Raw genomic sequence first — 21165 nt, 5'->3', positions numbered from 1 at the left:
TAGATGTTGTTTAATTGGAGGAAGATACGCAGTGCAAAGAAGCCGGGGAGCAAATTGTTATCACAACAGATTGGAATGGTATTCAGTCACTCCGTAAAATCATTTCACTCTTTCTAGGGTGCAGACTGGAGTTGCATAAGTCTGATGTGAGGTTATCTGGTGGATTTGGTGCCTCAGGTGGTAACATAGTTTCAATTTTTTGGCTCGTTTTGTGGACATTGAGACAAAGATTGTGTTTTATGTTGTTTTATACTGTTCAAATTTCAAATTTAACACGCAAAATCTGGTGTTCATGTACAACTACAGTGTGTCTCAGATAATGGAGGTTATTCTGGAAAAAATGGGACATTTTACTCACAGGACATTTTCTGGCCCTTTTATGGTTAAAATAAGCAAAAACGTTAACATCACATAACGGTTAACATAACACAATACAATGTAAGAATAACAGTAAAGCTAAAGTGCAACAGTGACCAAGATGTTAAAGTGCTATTTGTTAAAGTGCATTAGTGATAATTTGTAAAATACGAATGCACAGGGGTCACACGAGGTCACAACAGGACCTGGTTATTTTGGATTGTGGGGGGCAGTTCAGACTGTCCAGTCACCGTGATTCTAGATGTTCAGTAAGTGAGCTGAGGCTGTGCAGATTACGTATAACAGTGGGTATTGTTCTCCAAGTTTGGAGAGGTTACGATTATGAGAGCACTGCCCGTCCAAAGGCGCTTTTCCTAAATGGGACGAGGCGGTCTATTCTGAAACTTGGCCTGGTTTGACCTGTATCGATTGTCTTTTGTTTTTATGAACTCTTGTAGGTGGAGCAGGGGGCTTGTCCATGGAGGATTTTTCAACACCGGGATGGAATGTGCATATTTTATATCAGCAGTAGCATTTAGCAGTGTTAGAATTTCCGATTTTTCCATGAAATATTGAAAATATTGAGTTCCGACTGCACCAATAGAACCTGATGTGGTGACCTCAGGTGACTTAGTGGTGTCCATAAGTAAAACTCAGTTGTATTAGGCCTGAGAGATACTTTGCATGTTCTGTGCCATCCAAGTGCTGCTGTGTCTCCCTGCATCCGTGCACGTGGTCACGATTCCATTAATAATAATAAAACGCCTGTGCATTCAATATCACATTTGAATTTTATTAAGGTATTTCTTAGCAGGAGTTTACTCTGATTTCTATGTCCTTGGGCTGATGATATTTATAAACATATTGTATTGCTTTTACATAAATAAAATATTGAATGGGAAACTGCAGGAAGGACACATTTGCCAAGTGACAAAGATGAAGAATTATTAACTAATGAGTACTTGTAATCTACAGTGACAAGTGTACAGGTCAAAATAATCTGAATTTATCTTCCTCTGTACAGTTCCCAAATATTTCTGTTGACTTTCATATATGAGGTGTGTGACAAACTATGGTTATTCTGGGATGAGCATTAGAAATAAGCACAGATCTTTGTCTGGAATTATGTTTTTACTGGCATTATTGCATATAACAAAAAAAGTAGACTCCTGTCCTGGTATTTACACTCTTGACAAACAAACATCAATATTTTATACAGTGTGTGCTGTGTCTCGTTGTCACTGTATTTTTAATGGACAACGATACGACTCTTCTCGCAGTAGCTTGATATTTACTCGGCAAGTTATTTCCCAAAATGTCATATTAATCAACATGCTGTACATATGGCAATAAGCTGAGATGCTGTCAGGAAAAAAAAAGAAAGGAGACATTTCTATTTGTAGCATTGCACGAGTGCAAGGAAAGAAGACTTGCAAATGGCGGGGACAAAAACACTGAGTGTCTTATTTCCGATCACTTACTAACCACTTTTATCAAGAAGAAGACTTGACTGAAGATAATGTGTTTGGGGATTTTAGGAGGCTCTGTGCTTCTAATGAATGAATTAGTTTGTGAGCATAGACGGTCCCCCTTCTGTATACAACAACACTGCGAAAGCAGATGAGAGACACGGTGACTGAGACGGGCAAAAATGAAAGGTGGCAGACAGAGAGAGCGGGTTTATCCAGCCAGAGCACGGGCTGTCAGTGACCTTTGTGTCTCGTAACCCCTCGAAATAACATCTGATAGCAAGAGTCAACATTTGTTATTTGTCTTGTAAAGTGGGCTGAATAACACCGAAGGAGCAAGCAAAACACCCTCACTTTCACTGTTCTGTGGCTATACCTCTGCTCAGAGTTATGAAACACCACACTGCTGTGTTGAGGTTGACAATTAGAACAGTATTTGCAACTGGAGATTCACAGAATGTCACCTGCAACCGGGCAACTATTGGATGATACGATCCGTGAATGACACTGGTGTTCACTCATGCTGTGGTTTATTGACTATTTCCCTCTAAATGGAAGCATCATTTTACGAAATTTGCATCATGTTCAGGTGAAGAAGAGCCGAATGTAGAGATCGAGACGTTAACTCCTCACGGAAATGTTTACTGACATTGTAAATCAAGTAAAGAATAGGCTCATTTTCCCATAAACCTTCATTCAAATTGACTTTGTTTTGCAACTTCTTTGGAGTTGCCCCCTGGTGACTATTTAATATACTCTTACTTTCTGGTCAGTATCAAACACCTCTCTTAATTAAAAGTCCAGTAAGATTTATCGGCATCTGATGTCACATGACTGCAGTTTGCAACAACAGTTTTCCCAAGCACATCAGGGAACCACAGTGGCCTTTCGCGTACCAGAGAGAATGTTGTTTACTTCAAAAATGCAAATGCTTATTTTAATGCTACAAAAAATATCTTTATTTTAATTATACATTATACTTATGGCTACTATATTACATTTCTGACAATAAACCCTCTTTTTTCTGCATTTATACTGAAAACACTGCAATTATTCTGCCCAATTCAATTAAGTGTTTATAGAATGAAAGATGATTCCATTGATTACAGTGGGAAGCAGATGTTTTCAGTGGTAAAATCCCACATACAAACTTTGTGGTTATGTTCTATAACATCTGCACATCTACTTCCACCTTTCAATCAAAGTAAACTGGGGTTTTTTTTTGTTGTTGCTTCATTTCTTGAGTCCCTGCAATGCTGGAATAATCTAGTACATCCCAAATCTGTCTCTTTTGTTAGACAGCGACGATGCTGCTGGGAGCCCAATTTGCACTAGAAATGTCTTTGCACAAACAACACAATCAATTCAGGTCACACACACTGACACAAGCTTAACGCGCAAAGCCTGTGGAAAGGAGGCACAATAAATCATGTATGAAAAGCCGACAGGTTGTATGTGATTAACAGGTTCATTTCTGCGCGTTTTCATCACGCCGGATAACTTCTCTCACAAATGATTATGTTTCTTTGCATTTGTGTCCTTCATTACAATCATATGCGAGGCTTGATGCTGCTTCATTTAATCCTTTTCTATACTTCCCGGTAACAACACAGTAAAAGTATGTCTGCCGAGCCTGACAATACGGGTACTTTAGAGTGAAAAGTTGAATGTTTCCTATTATTAAACCCAGCTTTTCTGTCGCCAGAGAAGTGAACAAGGAGGTGCGGTACACTCCAGAGGTGACAGCACTGATGCAAGTGAAAAAACAGCTGCCTATAAATAACATCCACACATTCACCTGCACCCTAAAAAATGACAATGGAATATATGTAAACTAAAAGGAGTGGCAGATATATGATGCACTGCTAACAGACAATAATTGTTTTCTTCTTAGCTTGAGCTCGTCAGTTTTTTCTTTACTAAAGGACGTGATAAAGATAAGGTTGTCTGTTTGAGAGCAGGGGGATGTTGCTCTACAGGGTGGTATAAGTCTGCTACAGCTATACTTCATGGTTTTTATTAGAATAGCAGGCAGTAAACCAGCCGCCATGTGTCAGAAAACTATTAACAATGTTGTGTTAATATATAGAGCAGTTACCAAACAACACCATTCTATTGTACAGTATGTAGCCAGCTTTTAACAGTGTAGTGAAAAATCAGGCATAACAAGATTGTTGAATTACACGTTAAACATCATGTATTATAGGAGCCAAGAAAATGCTATTCCACTCTCTCAGCCCTTGGAACACAGAGCATTTCAGCTGCTTTTTTTCCATCCCTGTGTTAACACGTACAGTGTACATTTTCACCCACTATATAAACACACCTGAGCAAAAAGTACTCAAAAAGGTTTAATATAAATACAAAAATATGTCACAGTTCACTTCACAAAAGAAACACAGTCTATTTTGTGACTTATGCAAAATGATTGCTACTTTATATCACTGCTAAAATGTGATATAAAATGAATCATAACTTTGACCTTTTTTTGTATGTGACCTATAAACACACACCCCCAGGATGTCCATATAAGGGTGCACCTGATTAAGGGGATCACCCTGTAACAGATCGTATCGACGACGAAAAACCGTGAGACACAAATCCTCAAGTAAATCAGGTTTTTCCAACTTTTTATGATTTCTTCAAAACAGACAGCAATTCACAAAGGCTCACAACATAATAGAATCAAATCTCTCAGATGTCTAGTGAAAGTGATATCGAGCACAAGCAAGATTTTACCGCCTTCATAAAAAAAAAGAGGGGGAAAAACTAGAAATGCGTGAATATGTATTCATGACTGTGCTGCTGTTTGACTATTGTCGCTATTATGCGCTCCCGCTGTGGTAATGGCATTTTTATGGCTTTGTTTTATTTGAGGTTTACGTCTTTGTAAGGATGTTGTGATTTTTGTCTCTGTAACACGGAGAGTAAAACACCAGTTCACCATCTGACCAATCACAGTCCTTCTTAGATGTTATATATTATATCTTATCCCCCTTTTATGGCATTAAGTAGCTAACTACAACCACATTTATCGGAAGAAAATCAAACATAAATCAGTGTAACAAGAACAAACTAAAATGAGTGGAAAATTCCTGTTTTGCTTTTTATAACTTACAGATATTATATTACAAATACTATTGATATTTATTTCAGGGGTTAGAGTTGTGTCAATTCCCTAATCGAGAAATCAAATATTTTTCCAAGGTGTTAAATGATTCCTTTTAAAGTGTGGTGCAAAATACTTAAAAAAAAAAAAGGAATGCATTGCTTTTTGGTCATTTAAAGGCTGAGATGAACATAATAAGGTATCTTTATACATCAGGACGGTGACACACACATGCACATGAGTGTGCAAGTGTGTCTCTTGTATCTTGTATCTTGGATCATTTTATAGTAGAATTTCATTGGAAATGGTAACCACTTTCCCCCCCTCCTTTATTCACCTTACACTACCTTCCCAGTACCTTCTACAGTAAAAAAAAAAAAAGAGCTGAGCTAATTAAATGTGGTGAAAAGGAGAGATCCAGTGGTTGGTACAGGAGGGAATGGGAAAACAACTTGAAAAGCTTCCTTCATGGAACAACCAATCCAACTGGTGAGTTCCTCCAGTGATGAGCAGAGGCGACCAATCAACTCGCTCATTCTGAGCCTTGGCAACAACCTCCCGGCAAAGCTTAACACTAGTGTGATGTGGGTGTGTGGATTTGAAAGGGGATCTGTGTGTGTGTGTATGTGCAGTCTTGCTGTGCTCACACAAAATCTGTCTCGTCTCTTCTGTATTCAGGTCCTGTGCATGTGTAAGCCGCCGTGACACACAGACTGCCATGTCTGCTCTGATCTGTTGTGTACATTGAGGACTAAGGATGATCCAATTTATCCCACGAGTGGCAGATTAATTGATGACTGCATGAATTCATCATCATTATGATCTTTCTATAAACACATGCCGACCTAATACCTAAACAGGTGTGTGCCTGCATAAATAGGATCAAGCAGAAAACGTGGCTACAGTTGCTAAGGCAGAACGTGACTCTGGAACACACGATTTAAAGATAGTAAATTCAGCGTTTGACTGAAGGGAACTCGTGGACCAAGATCAATGTCAGGCAGGTAATTTGATTCAGCCAGGATAAATATTTCTCTGTCTATGGGGTCATTTAATCCAGTTTTGTTTGGCCCACACAGCAGTGGAAACCCACTTTGTCGAGTCAATAAGTTGAAAGATACAGTGTCAGCACAGTAGTTGTGATGGATAAGCTGTGAGGCCAGCACAGTGGCCATTAAAAAATATAAAATAAAAAGCATAGAGATGCCTCAATTCATTCCGAACTTGAGCGAGTGGCTGTTATAGGGGATCAAACAAAAAAAACTCTTGCTGCAGCTGAGGCAACATGTACAGTTCATGTACAGTTTATGTGCTCTTTAAAAGTCATATAGATTATTTTGTATGTTAAAATGATCAAAGAGGTAGTGTCATGGTCCACTCTTGTTATGAAAGTGGCTACAGAAAATTAGCATATATATTACCAAAACAATGAGACATTAGTACGGTGGCCCCCGAAGTGCAAATAACCAACACAAATAAGAAAACAGCATGTGTTTTGTGTTTTTGTCATTGAGTTTTGTGTTTATTTTCTGTTTTGGGGCGTGTTTTGCGATTTGCATTTGTGTTTAGTTGTTTTTTAGTTGTGTTTGCGTTTTGGTCTTTGTTGTTGCGTTTTCCTATTTGTGGTTACCTAACGTTAGTCATCACTGACCATATTAAACATACATGAAATTGTCATAACTGTACTTATGACATGAAAGAAGGAACATTTTTTGCCAAGTGGAATGTAACGTAGATCTTTTAGCATTTGTTAGCATCTCATGTCTAGCACATTTTCAAGTGTCATTGTGATACCAGAGAATGAAGATAAAATAAAGACAATCACCACGCTACCAGTATATAACAAAAACGGTATTAGCTAGTTGGCTATTAGCCCCATTAGCTAATCAGTAAATGGCAGAACTAGCAGCAAACACAAGGCACTGAACAGAAAATAGCTTTAGCTAATTGTGGAAAGTTAAATAAGTGCTACTTGAAGACAAACTTTTGCCTAATCTGTGTTTAATAGTCAAACTAAAGGGGGGGGAAAAAAAGGTTTCATTTATAAGTGCTTGACTAGCTTAGCATATATGTTCCACAGAACAGCTCCTTTAAAGCTAAGCTAAACATCTCCTGGCTGTGGCTTCTTATTCTAAAGATATGTTACAGTTTGGTTCTCAGCAGCTGATAGCAGGCGCTCACAGGAGAGGGAAAGCCCACTATCTCTTCCCTCCTGTCAACGAGGCGCTGCCTGCGATATCAGCACCAAATGAGTCGGTGCTGTAAAAAGAGAAGATAAAGCCTCGGCCTCCCACGTGCAGAATTTGCTTCATATGCCCAAATACAAGTATTAACTTGTATAAAATTGTATCTATTAACTCCTTTGTTGAAAAATTGGGGAAAGAATGTGATGGTGGAATGATATGAGGAAAATATCACATGGTGTAAAATGGAGGCTAAGTATATGTGAATGGCAAAACTGTAGTGTAAAGCAGCTCATCAAGACTAGAAATGCGCAATATAAGCACAGACCATTACCAACTCTTCTTTTTGAGATTTTATTTGGTAGGAATGAGTCACAAAGATAGTTAAGGGAAATATAATGGAGTAAAAGTACACAATTTATTAAGGAAATGTGGTGGAGTAAAAGTAAACTTTACTTTATAAATATAAAGTACAGATACGTGAATTATGTACTCAAGTACAACAGTAGTACTTTAACAGTAGTACTTGGTACTTGGTAATACCAATGTATTTGTACTTTGTTACATTATGACACTGGTTGGGGTAAGGGTTAGGTGTAGGCATTTATTTGTGATGGTTATGGTGAAGGTAAGGGGCTAGGGAATGCATGAGTGTCTTCTCTATAAATGCTGCGAAAACGTGTGTGTGTGTGTTGTATCTCTACATGTGAGGGACTGATGGCTGCTGCACACAGAGACAGGTATTTTCCTCTTAACTGTGGCCTCTTGCCTCCTCTCAGTGGCATCATCCAGTGAACAGTTGTCATCACTGATGGGGGCCTATGCATGTCACTGGAGGGAGGGAGGGAGGGAGGGAGAGACAGAGAGAGAGAGACAGAAAGAGAAGGATGAAGAGGAGGAGGTAGGGTTGTTGAGAAGAAGGAAGAGGAGGAGGGAAGTGTGACAGTGCCAGTGCTCGTCTGCACTCCGTGCACTGTGTGTTTGAGTGTGTTTGTGTGTGAGTGTACAGTAGCTATGAGTCACACAGTGTGGGGGCTACAATGCATCTGCGCCCAGCACGACAAATGTGTGCTGCTTGACTCTATTTCAAATCTACAACCACATTCCATATGGTGTCAGCTTTGCTCACTGCTGCTGCTTGTTTTGCCGTGGGATGAATGAGATGTGAGGGTTTCAGCGAGTGCTCCTCTTATTGATACTGCTGTGCATCATGACCTTGTTGCGCAAACAGAAATGCCGTCTGAACGACTGAGCTCACACACAAAGGGGCGATCGTGGGTTTTTATGTGCTGTGAAATGAGCAGGGATTCTACATTAGGATCGAATACATGTAATAATGTAAAATGAGCTCGTTTCTGTGTGATCCAACTAAACCTTTTATGAATTATCCTCACACACACACAGTATCATCCATTATGCTCAGTTGCAAGTGCAGAGGTGATTGTTGTCAATTCATGTGTTGATACAGCGGATAGCTTAACGGTGAACAAGTGCCACCATATGGCGAAGCTTAAAATTACAATCACATTGACATAATTGTTATGGCATTATGAAGGTACTTTTCAGTGATGCCACGAGCAATGTAAGCAAAATGAACATAGAGCTTCAGAGCCTCACCATTGTGATGATTCATAGCTTGTGTTTTAATTTATCTCGTGCTCTAGAAAATGGGCGTTTATAAATAAACTTTACTGACTTCAGCTAAAAACACTTTCACTGCAGCAGCAGTAAGAGCACTGTCATTAAAATCTTTTTTTTTAAACAGTGTGAAAACTGTCGGCACAAAACAGCTCATGCTGTTTAAGTGTTTCTTTGTCATAAATGTGTCTGCAAACAGTGTGCTATTTATTCATTTATTTATTTATTTGTTTATTTATTTATTTAGTCATTCATTCATTCATATATGGTGTCAATATTCATTCCGCTGTATCTCTCCAAAACTTCTTCCCAAAGTGCAAGCTCAGCCCTTGAGCTGGTAATTGCGTCTATTCCGTATGCAGCCAATCACTCACAACAGAGTAAACACAATTTGTATTCCTCCGTGAGACATTTCATCTCCTCAAGTGGTGATACCGAAGCTTTATAGACCAGGAGCATAGATCACCTTAAGCCACAATGCTGACCTGTATATTAGCTGAATAATTAGTGTTAAGCACACACAGTAACAGTTTTATATGCACACATTATGTATAGTCTGTTGTCTTTGTAGTTACAAACTGAAGTGCAATAGGGCCCTCTTCAAAGGCCAGTTTTTGTCTGTAATGTGCATTTATGATGTGAAAATCCACGTTTATTATTTATTAGCTTTACCTTGACTGTCTTTGCTGCTGTAACACTGACAATTTCCTTGTTGTGGGACTAACAAAGGACTATCTTATCTTATTTTATCACATCTAAGGTTTGATGAAAATGTTTAAATCGCATCTAAACCACCTTAAACCGCAAATATTACATAATATTGTGTAAAGAAACAAAATAATTTATGTTTTTTCCATGACATTTTGTGGAAGTGATGTAAAAAGTTGCAAAGGTGCTGCCTGGTCTCCTCGTTTAAATATCATAATATTATTTTACAAACGAGATGCAATGAATAACATAGACTGTGTATTGTGTTTGTTGTTATTGTATTGATACACAGAACATGATGTGGCTGAAAGAAGAAACCCACGAGTCACATTTAATGGATTACCAATTCAGCATAATAATTGATGTTAAAAAGGGCAGTAAAAAGTCACAATTTATCATGTGAACTGGGTCGAGGTAGTTTGTGATCCTTGAGAAGATGAAACGTTTGGGAAACACTGGACTTCAAACACAAACTGCTGATATTTCATTTCGAAGAGTGGCTCCCTGTCGAATGACTGACAATTACTAATTGCTAAAGCATTAGATACCTCTCCAGGCTTTGATTAGTGCTAAAAGTCATAGTACTCTGTAATTAGATACACGGAAAGCCGGTTTTCTCAGAGCAGCATCGGGCAAAAATAAAACTGACAGAACACGCTTTCAGAATAAATGAGTTGAGTGGTTCTCCTCTGCTTTTTCTTGTCTGTATGTGCCAAGAAGTGAGTCTCACTAGATTTTTAGGTGAAAGAAGTCATCCTTTGGTCATGAGTGTACACAAATCTCTATGAATTAAACATGGATTCCTGTTAGAAACGGCTACTATCTTTATTTATATTTTGTCAATTCTATTTTACACCACTTTTTACACTTGAGCACAAAAAAGAAGTGTTTTATTCTCCTTTATGATGATGTAAAATAAAAAAACCAATGTGTCTTTCCTGACCATGTTTGATGGGAGGCTGATCATCATTGCCCTCAACTTCTAAACACTTTGAATACAAAAACCTCCATCCTCTGCCTTTATTGTGGCGTTAAATCTTCATATCAACACATCCAGTTTTAACAGTGGTCACCAGGTTTATTGTGTTCCTACATGTGTGAATGTGTGCATGAATGTGTGCAATTGTGTGTCTGCAAGCCATCTCTCCACTTTCACAGCTGCCTAATTATTCCACAGTTGATCTGATAGAGGATGATGTTTTTTTCCCCAAGGGTCCAACCAGCGAGAGATGCTGACTGAGTTCTCTTGAAGATTTTAAGTCGCTTCATTTCGAAGAAGTAATCAGTGACATAATCGGAGCAAACGAAAAGTTTTGTCTCTCTCTCTAATGAATTAAAAGCATATATCCTTTTGAGGATTTGTGCGCGTGACACCGTGTGACACATCAATGCACACGACGGTGACAGAGAGCTGAATAAATCCTCCTCCTCCTCCTGATGTACGTTTGCAGCATAATTGTTACCATCAGAGGCAGCAGCCTTTTCTTTATCAGTCACAACAACAAGCCCCTTGGCATGATGGGATAAAGAACACGCCATGCTCAGTCGGTGACAAAGTGCCACTAATCTTCCCATCCATTTTCCACTGTGATACAGTAGCTACACTGTACACGCCGCCTTGCTCCGGGGGAGGAAGTGGAGCCTGGGAAAGGAGAAGTTGAGGAGGAGGAAGGATGAGGAGCGGGAGGGAGAGGGAGGTATATTGTATGTGGGTGGCACACAGGCTGATCTATAGTAAGTGCCATAGTAATAGCTGCTGAGACCACACACAAGAGGAATAAATACATCAACAATGTAAGGAATCGCCTGCGTGTGTGTGTGTGTGTGTGCCACACCTACTCAATGGATTGGCCTCAGGCCCTCTCTGCTGCCACTGTGTGGAACAATGGATGAAATAAAATCAACAAGGGTTGTCTAACCAGCAATGGCAATGAGTGTCTCGCAGTGTCTCTGTATTTTTAACCAATCAAACACAGTGTGACATTACAACACATTACTTTGAATTATGGGGGAAAGGCAAACAGCCTTGAAAGGTCAGTGGGATAAAACGGCACGTCCACGTCCTTAACTATCGCCTCTCGCGGTGAGCCTGAGTCAGCCCCGAGTTTGTGAGTGCATTTTCTTGCCTCTGAGCCCATTGTTATTTTGTTTTCCTGCTCCACACACCCCCAGCAGTCAAATCCAACCCACCACAATGTCATATTCAGCTGTTTCTGTACACCGCAGGCTCCAGCAGTGTTTGCTGCAGCAAAACAACACAGAATCAGACTGCCAGAACCAGAAAGCCAGCACTGATAGCGAGTTCTCACTCTTCTGCATTGCATCGAGCGCACAGCGACACAAGCAAAACTAATTACTGATTAAACGGAAAATACCTTATCGCATCGCTTACTTGTTTGATCCTCATTTATCCCCAACCTAATTGCACAGTGACGGTTGTTCTACGTGTGGAATAGATTTTGATAAAAAAAATATGAATAATAATAATAACAATGGCCCATTAGCATTCTTCGCGTGCCTTTGTAGCTGCCAAGCTGCACACGCAAGATTAAGTGGATCTAATCAAATGATAATGTGTTTTGTAGAAGAAGAAATCTTAAAAATCAGCACTGGAACTAATATGACAAGATTCAAATCCTTAAGTAGACACTTGTGGATAAAGGGTAAACGGCTACAATCAATATAATTATAAAAATGGAGGAGGTGTATTAGAGAAATGTTGGCTGTGAGAGCACCTCTGTGGATCTAACTTGGGGATAACGTATAGAAAAAGTTCTCAGCCACACCTGGAAACAAGGTGTCACTGTTATCATTTTGTCGTGACATCCACTGAAATCCTCCTGTGAACTGCATGGACCTGCATGGCTGCCATTTTCATCCATGCTGTAAAGGAGACTCTGGAGGTTCAAGACCAAGAGATAGTGAAACTTGAACTTCTACAGATGTGCCGTAAGTAGTGTCCGATTGTGTAAAGAAAATTGCAAATTGTGCATAAAATGGCAAATGGGAAATGTCAGTCAGTGCCAGAGAGACCGACACTTTCTCCTTACATCCCTTAAAAAGGTTGGGCATTTAATGTAAAAGGAGAGCAGGATACATGACAACACAGTTTAACGACTAAACGGAGAAATGAAGAAGCATCCGTTTACATTAAGATTGGTAATGAAACTGTATTCCCAAGGAACAATTACATGCTCACTTGTCCTGGGCTAAAGAATGTTCAGCAGTTTATAGGCTCAAAATAAGCCAAATTATAGCCTGCAATGGATTATCTATGAGTTAACTGTCACTATACATCACTTATGCAATCAAAAAAACAAACCTGGTACAATAATCCATATGCAATACGTCTTTGCTGCTTAGGAAAATAGCTGTGCTCTTATAAATCCTGTGGATTTGACAGCATAATTACATTTTAAAGTCACTTTAAGTGTTTTTTTTTTCTGTACATACTTTACATTCACGCATCACACATTCTACTTATTACTCAGTCATATTTATTGTCATAGAACGTAATGGTCATATCACTTGATAAGCACATACCTATATATTTCAATGAATGTTGCTTTAATTCTGAAGGAGCCAACGGGACGCACCCATTATTAATCCCCACGGGGATTAATAATGTATTCTGATTGTGATTTTAGGCTTCAAACATGAGCTTTAATCTCCTTTAAACTCCACAGATCAGTGTGACCAATCTCACCTCCTGCACTTGGATAAAAGCTTCTAAAAAAACAAAACAAGTTTGCGTTAACTGTCAACTGTGACTGTCTCTCAAACCAAAGGAAAGGAACTTAACAATAAAATGTGTTTTTAGACTTTGCTCATTTGGTGAATCTGTTTAATCTGATTCAATCAACTGTGGGTGTTACACTGGAAAGAAGAACTCCATTTACTGCTCGAGAAGAATCACGGAAACCTTTAACACATACATCAGGTCTAATGACAGCGGAGGTCAAATGACATATTTCTTTTGTCTGCATTTACTTTTTAAAGAAAAATAAATAATGTCCCTGTGCCAAAGCAATTAAATGATTCTTTTCTGATGGTCTGTACAGTCCGTCGACAATGACTCAAGGATAAAGCGTCCTCCTTATATCAGCCAGTTCCCTGTCACAGCACTGCGATCGCCATGACGAGGACAGCGCTGGCGCATCTGACTCACTGCAGAACAAGCACTCGTCTATGATGTCTGAGAATCCAAATGAGTGATGGCGAGCATTAATTCTATTTTATTGTCTCGGCGAGTAATAAATCAGACGATTCAAAATGAGTATTTGAACGTGGCTGCGGCGGCTCCGGCTCCAAGGACATGAACTTGACTGCAGCTGCAGTGTGCACGCACAGACACACACACACACAAAACAGAGCTATAACAAACCAGACAGTGTGATGCCATTACTGCACAGCAGCCTATGCATAACAAATTACAACCTACGTTTAAAAATAAATATTTTATATTCGTAATAGCCTATTTAATATGCATATAAGGACTTTTTAAAAAGGATATTACAGTCGGAAATTAGGGATTGAACCAAATTATCTTTTTATTTTCTAACTTTCCTCTGTAAAATAGCTTGAAATTTAACATGATTGGGAGGCAGGAGCAAGAATCCATTTTTATACAAAAGTAAAAAGGGATATCAGTATCAAACAGAGTTGAATGAACCATAAATCTAATTTAATCCTTTCATTTCTACAGCCAAAAGGTTTATTAAAGTTGTAAAATCATTTCAGAAGCTAAATATGTGAGGGGAAATCGTAACTCAACTGGTGGACAGGGAGTACTGCACCATCATTGCTGTTTTAGATTCTCCCAAGGTGTGAATTTAATGACTGGTTGAACAAAAACGCCTGCATCTGTTGTTCCATGTTCTAAGAGGCCAACACTATTGTTAGCACTTTTTTTGGACTATTTGCAGCATTGTGATGGTTACCTCCATCATGTGACATTCCCAGCTGTTGTGAGCTACACTTAACTGTGCTAGAAGGCCCCCGACTGGGGACGAGGGATATAATAAGCAGCGTACAACATGGTTTATGATATGCCTCACATTATATGCAGTGCTCGGGGAGTAGTTTTAAAAATGACAAACCTCTATCACGACAATTATTAATCTCCCAGGAGCTTAATATCATTGGGAAAAAAAAAACCCACCATTTCAGCTAAGATGTAAAGAATGATCAGTCGTAGCTATTTTGACTCGCCTTAATGTACTAAATAAACATCCACATGTAAGTTAAGTCCAGTTTGTCTTATAAAAATACCCATGACACCTACTTGTTACAGCTTCTCAGTATTTATTCCACCACCCTTGCCATTAAATTACAGACCAAATATTAAAATACAACACAATATTCACAGAGGTCCTACGGAAATAACCCACTCGTGTTAGCATGGTAGTGCAACTTAATGCAAACTCATCAAAAAGAGACAGGGTCAGTTAGAACACAACATGATTTTACACTTTACTAAATAGGAATATATACACATATTAAGCAAGACAAATGTTACCTAAATTATATAATTTATTACAATGTTCAAAAGGAAAAAAGGCCACAAATTGATATTGACATGGGGGGGAAAAAACGAAACAAATATACACATGTACAACACCGCTGTTTCTAGGTGGATACATTAAAGTTGTACTCCAACCAAAATCTGACACCCACCTCCTGCAGATTTTAAATGTATTTACAATAGAAAAAAAATAAATGTTTTGTTCATTACGGAGCAATGTCAAATGGAATCAACTCTACAAGTCTACAGGAAGTGTGTGTTGGACAGATTTCAGGGGAGGAACATGGATGAGCAAAGTATTAAAAAGAAGCAGAGGAACCTGACAAATGGTTAACTAGACTCAAACGATAATAATTTAAAACTCTCCTACATCCACCCTCTTGTCCCTGAACTTGCTTCTGGCCTTGGTCCGAGCCTTGAATGCAGCCGAGTTATGGAGATGCTGGAGGCAAAAAAAGACAGAGGGACAACTTAAAACAAAACAGAAAAAAGGCTAAATTAACTTAAAAGAAGGAAAAAGAAAAAAAACACATTTACTAGCGAACTGTGTCGTAAACATACCCTTTCAAAGCGAGATATTTTCATGGCCTTCATTGTCGCTGAATCAACCAGAATAGGTGGTCCCAGTTCAAACACGTCTCTGATGAACTCATTCGCCTGGTTTTAGAGAAATGAAGAAAAAAAAACAACAACTCTTAATAGGAAGCATGAAGCATGATAAGGAAAGTCTACAACTTAACCCTCGAATGACAATCACGACTTTCAAGTTGGATATTCCAGCAATGCGTTTTCCCTTTAATCTAACCTCACGTCTCTTTGCCACGTTGTTTTTAGCATATTTTCTGAGGCTGCAACACATTTGAGGTTATTCTGGAGAATATGCTGAACAGCATTTCTCTCGTTTGCAATTATAATGAAGAGACTGAAGAACTGAAGCCTCTTGGATGAGAGGTGAAACACCTACAGCTAACTACAGAAGGAGACTATGACCTGGGTGACTGAGAACCTTCACAGACACAATACTACAGAGTATCAAAAACTTCTAAAATGTCCCTGTCAGGTACATTTAGAACAGATGTGCTTAATTTGCAATGAATTGCAAGTTAACCATGGACAATCACACACATATGGTACATTTGCCACAAAAAGAAAGAATACCTGTAGGTGGTAGTTCATCCCAGATCCCACAAACTCCCTGAAGGCATCATACGTCCTCTTTCTGACCCAGCTGTCAATGGTCATGCGCTCCGTCCCAAAACGAATGGTCTCAGACTGAAAGTCTCCCTCCTGGTTAAAATTTAAACAAATACAAGATCAGTGATGAAGACAGAAAATGTCTTAAATTATTTAAACCGGTAAAGACAAGTTGGCAAACTAAGCCTTTGTTGAATGAGACTGGACACTCACCTCAACACCCTTGAGCACGTCCCTGAACACAGACCGCTGCTTCCTCTTGTCAGTCTTGGCTCTGTGCTTGTTACAGTCCGTTGCCAGTGCGTTCAGTTTAGTGCAAAGTTCCTCCCACTGGTCAAACTCAAATTCCTGAAGAGACATCAAAGACAGAGAGAAAATAAGAAATCGCCATGACCAATCACGGACAAATTAAGTTTTTGAAAGAAAAAGACAGAAATGACAGTCTCACAACCACAATTCACTCCAAATTTGAGTCAAAGTGACTGCACTGCAGGGAAGATAACAACTTACAGGGTCCATGTCTCTGGCCAGCTCAAAGAGCAGAGCGATCGTCTCCCCAGCAGCAATTCTCATGTTAACATCGTCACTCTCCAGCAACCTTGGCAGTTTGGGCAGGTATCTGCACAACAAAACACACACATTTTTACCGCAGATTAATAATTTGCTCTGAGATGCAGGAAAATAAAAACATAACAGCAGCTGGTAAAAGTAATGGTTGGTCAGGGGGTCTCTTACTTGCGCAGGATGTCTTTGATCTGGTTGGCAGTGCAGATTGTGAGCAATAGTGCCCAAGACAGCAGAGCGTTGGTGTGCAGCTGACTTGTCTGGGGATTGATGGAAGGACAGGTACCATCCACTTTTGCACAGGACCGGGTGAACAGGTTCTCAAAGCACTCCATTGTGGCATGTACGTCCTAAAGTAAACAAGCAACACAGGTTTTTCCAATGCAAGGAAAAACAGTCTACTGTAGCTTTTCCACAAGCCTAAAGCTGTCAAACCACACATTAAAACTAAAGAACTTACCATAATGTCATCTTCTGTAATCAAAGTACAGAGGCCCAAACTAGTCGCCACCTATGACAGAAAAAGAGAAACCTCTTTCAGGCAGATATTCTCTGAAACATTAATGCCAACCACCTCACACCGGTGGGTACATGCGTTTTCCTAAATGTGTGTTTTCCACATGATATCTGCACAGATGATCGCAATATAAACCAAGTACTCACAGCCTGCCTGGCTTGTATGTTGGCTGACCCATCTGCCAAGATGTTTTTGAAGATAGGTTTCAGGGTTTTCAGCACCTCCTCGCTCTCAATGCCAGAGCCCAGCTGGATACACAGCAGGCACGCTAAAGAAGCTGCTGCCCGCTGTTCCTCGCCTTTGCCTAAGATTAAAAGGGGGGTGAATATCAAAAAAGGTAGATTGGAAGATAAAAAGATGAGATGTCACAACAGAGGCATCATTAACAAAAATTAAATCAGACCCATTCAAAATAAAATATTAAATGACGTATGCAACTGCTTCCGAGAGCTTTGCTGATGTTTTGTTTGTGCAAGGCAGCAATACCAAACAACTGGAATAACAAAATAATAAGAATCGTTTAAGCTACCCTTCTTGAGGCAGCGCTCGATGCTGTCTGTGATGGTCATCCTTCTCTCCGAGATGAACTCGTACAGGATCCGAGTGGCCATTGCCGTCTTTAGCCCATCCAGTGCCCCCTGTCTGGTTTTAGCACTGCGGAAAAGGACAAAAAAAGATTGAAGCAATAATACAATGTCCATAGAAGGGATTATTTTGCAGTATAGTATACACACACTGTACTGCAAAACAATAGTGCAAATGCACAGAGTATTATATCTGTAATCTGAAAAAATATTTCCTCAAACAATAAAATGACTTGCATTCCATTATCTCATGTAAAGTGATACTCGTACAGACTTGCTGCAGCCTACTTGGCAAGATCAGATAACAGGTTTACTCTGTAAAAATAAAATCCCAAGGGAAATGTTCTCACCTCTTATCCACTGTGCTGTCAATAAACCCCTTCAACTTGTACTGGAAATCCTCCTGGGCTGTGTCCTCACTGGACTCACCACCTGGAGACACAAAAATGGCTTTTAAACAATTGCTCAACTGTTGTGTTTGGGAGTAAAGAGACACGTTAAACAACACCTAAACAAAACACATAAACTGTGCTCCAAATGTGCCTGCCATTATCCCCGCTTTTTATCCCCAAAAGAAGTTTGAATTTGCTGCTGACTTCATTTTATTTTTTAAACTATGGGGCTACATTTTAGTCTGGACAGGCAGAAACAAAGACCTTTAACATTTGCTTCCTGATTGGTTCTTATCAAATATGACTCCAACTATCAGCAGTGAGCAAAATGGTTGGTTAACACCGTTAGTAATATTATCTGTAACTGAGCTTCCTGGAGTTGAAGCCCAACGCATCTAAATGGTCACTACTTGTCTGGATGCAAACATTTTCTACCTGCAAATGCAGTTCTGAAAGACAAACGTATGGATGTAGACTTAAATAACACACAACAGATGAGACGCACTTTTCACAGTGGGGTCGTCCCCCTCTTAAGAGACCACATTAGACTTGGTAGAGAAGCGCATTAGCCTGGTAACGAAACTCAAACAAAGACCATAGTATACACATTATAGTGTCCAGAGTACAGAGTAACCTACCTTCTTCTGCTGCTGCTAAACTGGCGGTGTCACTGAAGCTGCTGCAATGACTGAGAGTCTCAATTGAGGCGTCCTCATCACTGAAAGGCTGAACATTTCCATGTTGGCCCTCTGGAAAAAAGGAGAGGAAAAATATAATTTAGCCTGATCAAATGTGTTAGTTCAATGCAGCAGGTCTGTGCAAGTCCATTATGCAACCGCTCATATTTACGGAGTCACATACTGCTGTTATCTAATCAGTTTTATATCTGTTGCACGCATTTTTCCACTGTACTTCCCATTATCTCATGTGAAAATGCAATGTGACCACGTTGTCGGGGTCAGGGGCATGCCATACTTTGTTTGCTCTGTAAAACACATTTTGCTTCTTATGTGAGGACTGCGAGGAGTCGGAACAAATTATATGTGGTTGCCAAATCTTCCTGAGTACAAGATTAGTGTCAAAATTCACAGCTAAAATGTGTAAAAGCCTGCACACTCTTTGTGCAGTGTAAACAAACTCCGCAAGCCTCTCTGCAATGACCTGAATTCCCCCTTTTGGAGGACATGTCTGTAATCCCATCACTGTGTGAACTGGCCTTGCACTAATTCACACAAGCAAGAGTGGATGTAGCTGAAAACTACAAGCCATGATCAATACTGTCAAAAACAAGTTATCTAAATTACCATTACTCCTGTGCGGAAGGTCAGTTGAGTACATTTGGCAGTGTGTGCTAGCATACAGTGCATTAAGATGTTCAATTATAACGGTCTTAGTTTGTTTTTTAGCTGTAGACCACTCACTGCCTGGGTCATAGTTCGCAGGAAACCCACAGCTTAATGACATTAATACTGTTCACACTGTATAAAAATTAAAATCGTGTGGAGTGATAACCTTTAATATAGTGTACCTGCTTTGACTAACGAATTGTATTTTTTTTTTTTTAAATATAAAATTCATAACAAAAAAGCTCCAAATGGCCATTGTGCTGCTGGTGTGTGTTTGTGTTGACGTGGAACCCCCCTCCCTCTACAGCTGATTTCTGAGAACCGGGCGCCGCCTCTTTCCCACCCTTCACCCTCTTTAGCCCAAAAACGTACGTGTTGTAACTCACAAAATAACAGATGTTCAAAAATGTCTCACATACTAGTTCATCCGTATTCGCCACAAATAAATAATAGTAGCCACGTTTACGTTGGGCTAAAGTTTAACTGAGGTCAACGAGCAGATAACACGAGCCCACGTTACACACTACGACATACCATAATGTTATGTAAACAAGCAAACATAAAACACGCTGGTCTACCACGTACAATCCTACTGTTAGTGTATTTACAAATCAGCTGTACTAATAACCAATTCCATATCTTGCTAGCAGGGGTTGGCATTAAGCTAGCTGGCGTAAGCTTGGAAATAAGCGCGAGTTATTCAAGAACTGAGTAAATGTTTGACCGGTTAATGTTCATTAAACGAGTATGTCACCAAATATAAACAAAAACAGCAACGCTGAATGATGGCGCGTTTTGTTATTAACAAAGACGCTTTGTGTGTCCGCAGCTAGTCAGCTTTGTTTTGAAGTAGGCCAGCATCCAACAGTTGTAGTTCTTATTGTAAACACAGTCAACTACAGTCAGTGGAGAGACCAGACCGGAAGAACTACAACTACCGTCAGCTTGGCACAGGGAAACAATCAAGTAAGGCCAAAGAAATGCGCCCACACTCACTCCGGCTGCTCTTTTTCTTAGTCCTTGGCATTTTCGTTCAGTGAAATGAAAAATTAGCAAAAATCAGCCAATACACGACCAACTTTTATGGTAGTGTCTCGTAAAATGGAAATACTCCCGCGGCACCGTGGATAAAAAGGAATTGAAAGCGATCTTGGAGAAAAACTGTTGACCGAGACGACACATTTTCCCTCATACACTTAGGGCTGCGTGAGCAGACAGGCGCAGAGTCTATTTATACCGGCCACATGTCACGAGGAGGTTTCCCGGTATCCCTGTCCAATCAGATTAAAGGAACAGACGTCACATGTGTTTGCGCATGATGCGGTGCACGTAGACGTGGAGAATGTACGTCTGGCGGTGAGTGCTTTTCCAAACCTCATGTTGTGAAAGTGTCTCATATTTGCTGTATGTCTTCTCAGCCTTAAACTGGAGCAATGTTTTGTTTTGTTATAAAAAACAACACTAATAATAATCTTGCCTCATTTTTCTAAATTTAAAGCATTTCTTAAACATACATTACTATTTATCCCTCACTAATTTGGACTGAAATGCATTCATACATGCACAATGGTATGTTCTGC

The 21165-nt window shown here is 39.6% G+C and overlaps 1 protein-coding gene across 1 annotated transcript; it reads right to left on the bottom strand.

The window, feature by feature from the left end:
- Positions 1 to 14748: 14748 nt before the first annotated feature.
- ifrd1 (interferon-related developmental regulator 1) lies at positions 14749 to 20804 on the bottom strand. The gene is made up of 12 exons (XM_044022535.1): positions 20582 to 20804; positions 18878 to 18988; positions 18198 to 18279; positions 17793 to 17917; positions 17410 to 17567; positions 17207 to 17257; positions 16918 to 17096; positions 16693 to 16801; positions 16396 to 16530; positions 16147 to 16275; positions 15550 to 15645; positions 14749 to 15430 (listed from the first exon to the last, which is right to left on the bottom strand). The coding sequence occupies exons 1-12, from the start codon at positions 20610 to 20612 to the stop codon at positions 15344 to 15346; spliced, it is 1293 nt and encodes a 430-aa protein (XP_043878470.1). The 5' UTR covers positions 20613 to 20804; the 3' UTR covers positions 14749 to 15343.
- Between the last annotated feature and the right edge of the window lie 361 nt (positions 20805 to 21165).

This window comes from Solea senegalensis, linkage group LG3 (genome assembly GCF_019176455.1).
Source record: "Solea senegalensis isolate Sse05_10M linkage group LG3, IFAPA_SoseM_1, whole genome shotgun sequence".
NCBI classification, from domain to species: domain Eukaryota; kingdom Metazoa; phylum Chordata; class Actinopteri; order Pleuronectiformes; family Soleidae; genus Solea; species Solea senegalensis.
This window is presented reverse-complemented; position numbering and strand designations above follow the sequence as displayed.

Coding starts and splice junctions, on each gene's coding strand:
- ifrd1 (XM_044022535.1), bottom strand. CDS start 20,612: ATGCCAAGGACTAAGAAAAAGAGCAGCCGGA. Junction 18,989..20,581: donor TAAGAAAAAGAGCAGCCGGA/GTGAGTGTGGGC, acceptor CCTTTTTTCCAG/AGGGCCAACATGGAAATGTT. Junction 15,431..15,549: donor AAATATCTCGCTTTGAAAGG/GTATGTTTACGA, acceptor TTTTGCCTCCAG/CATCTCCATAACTCGGCTGC.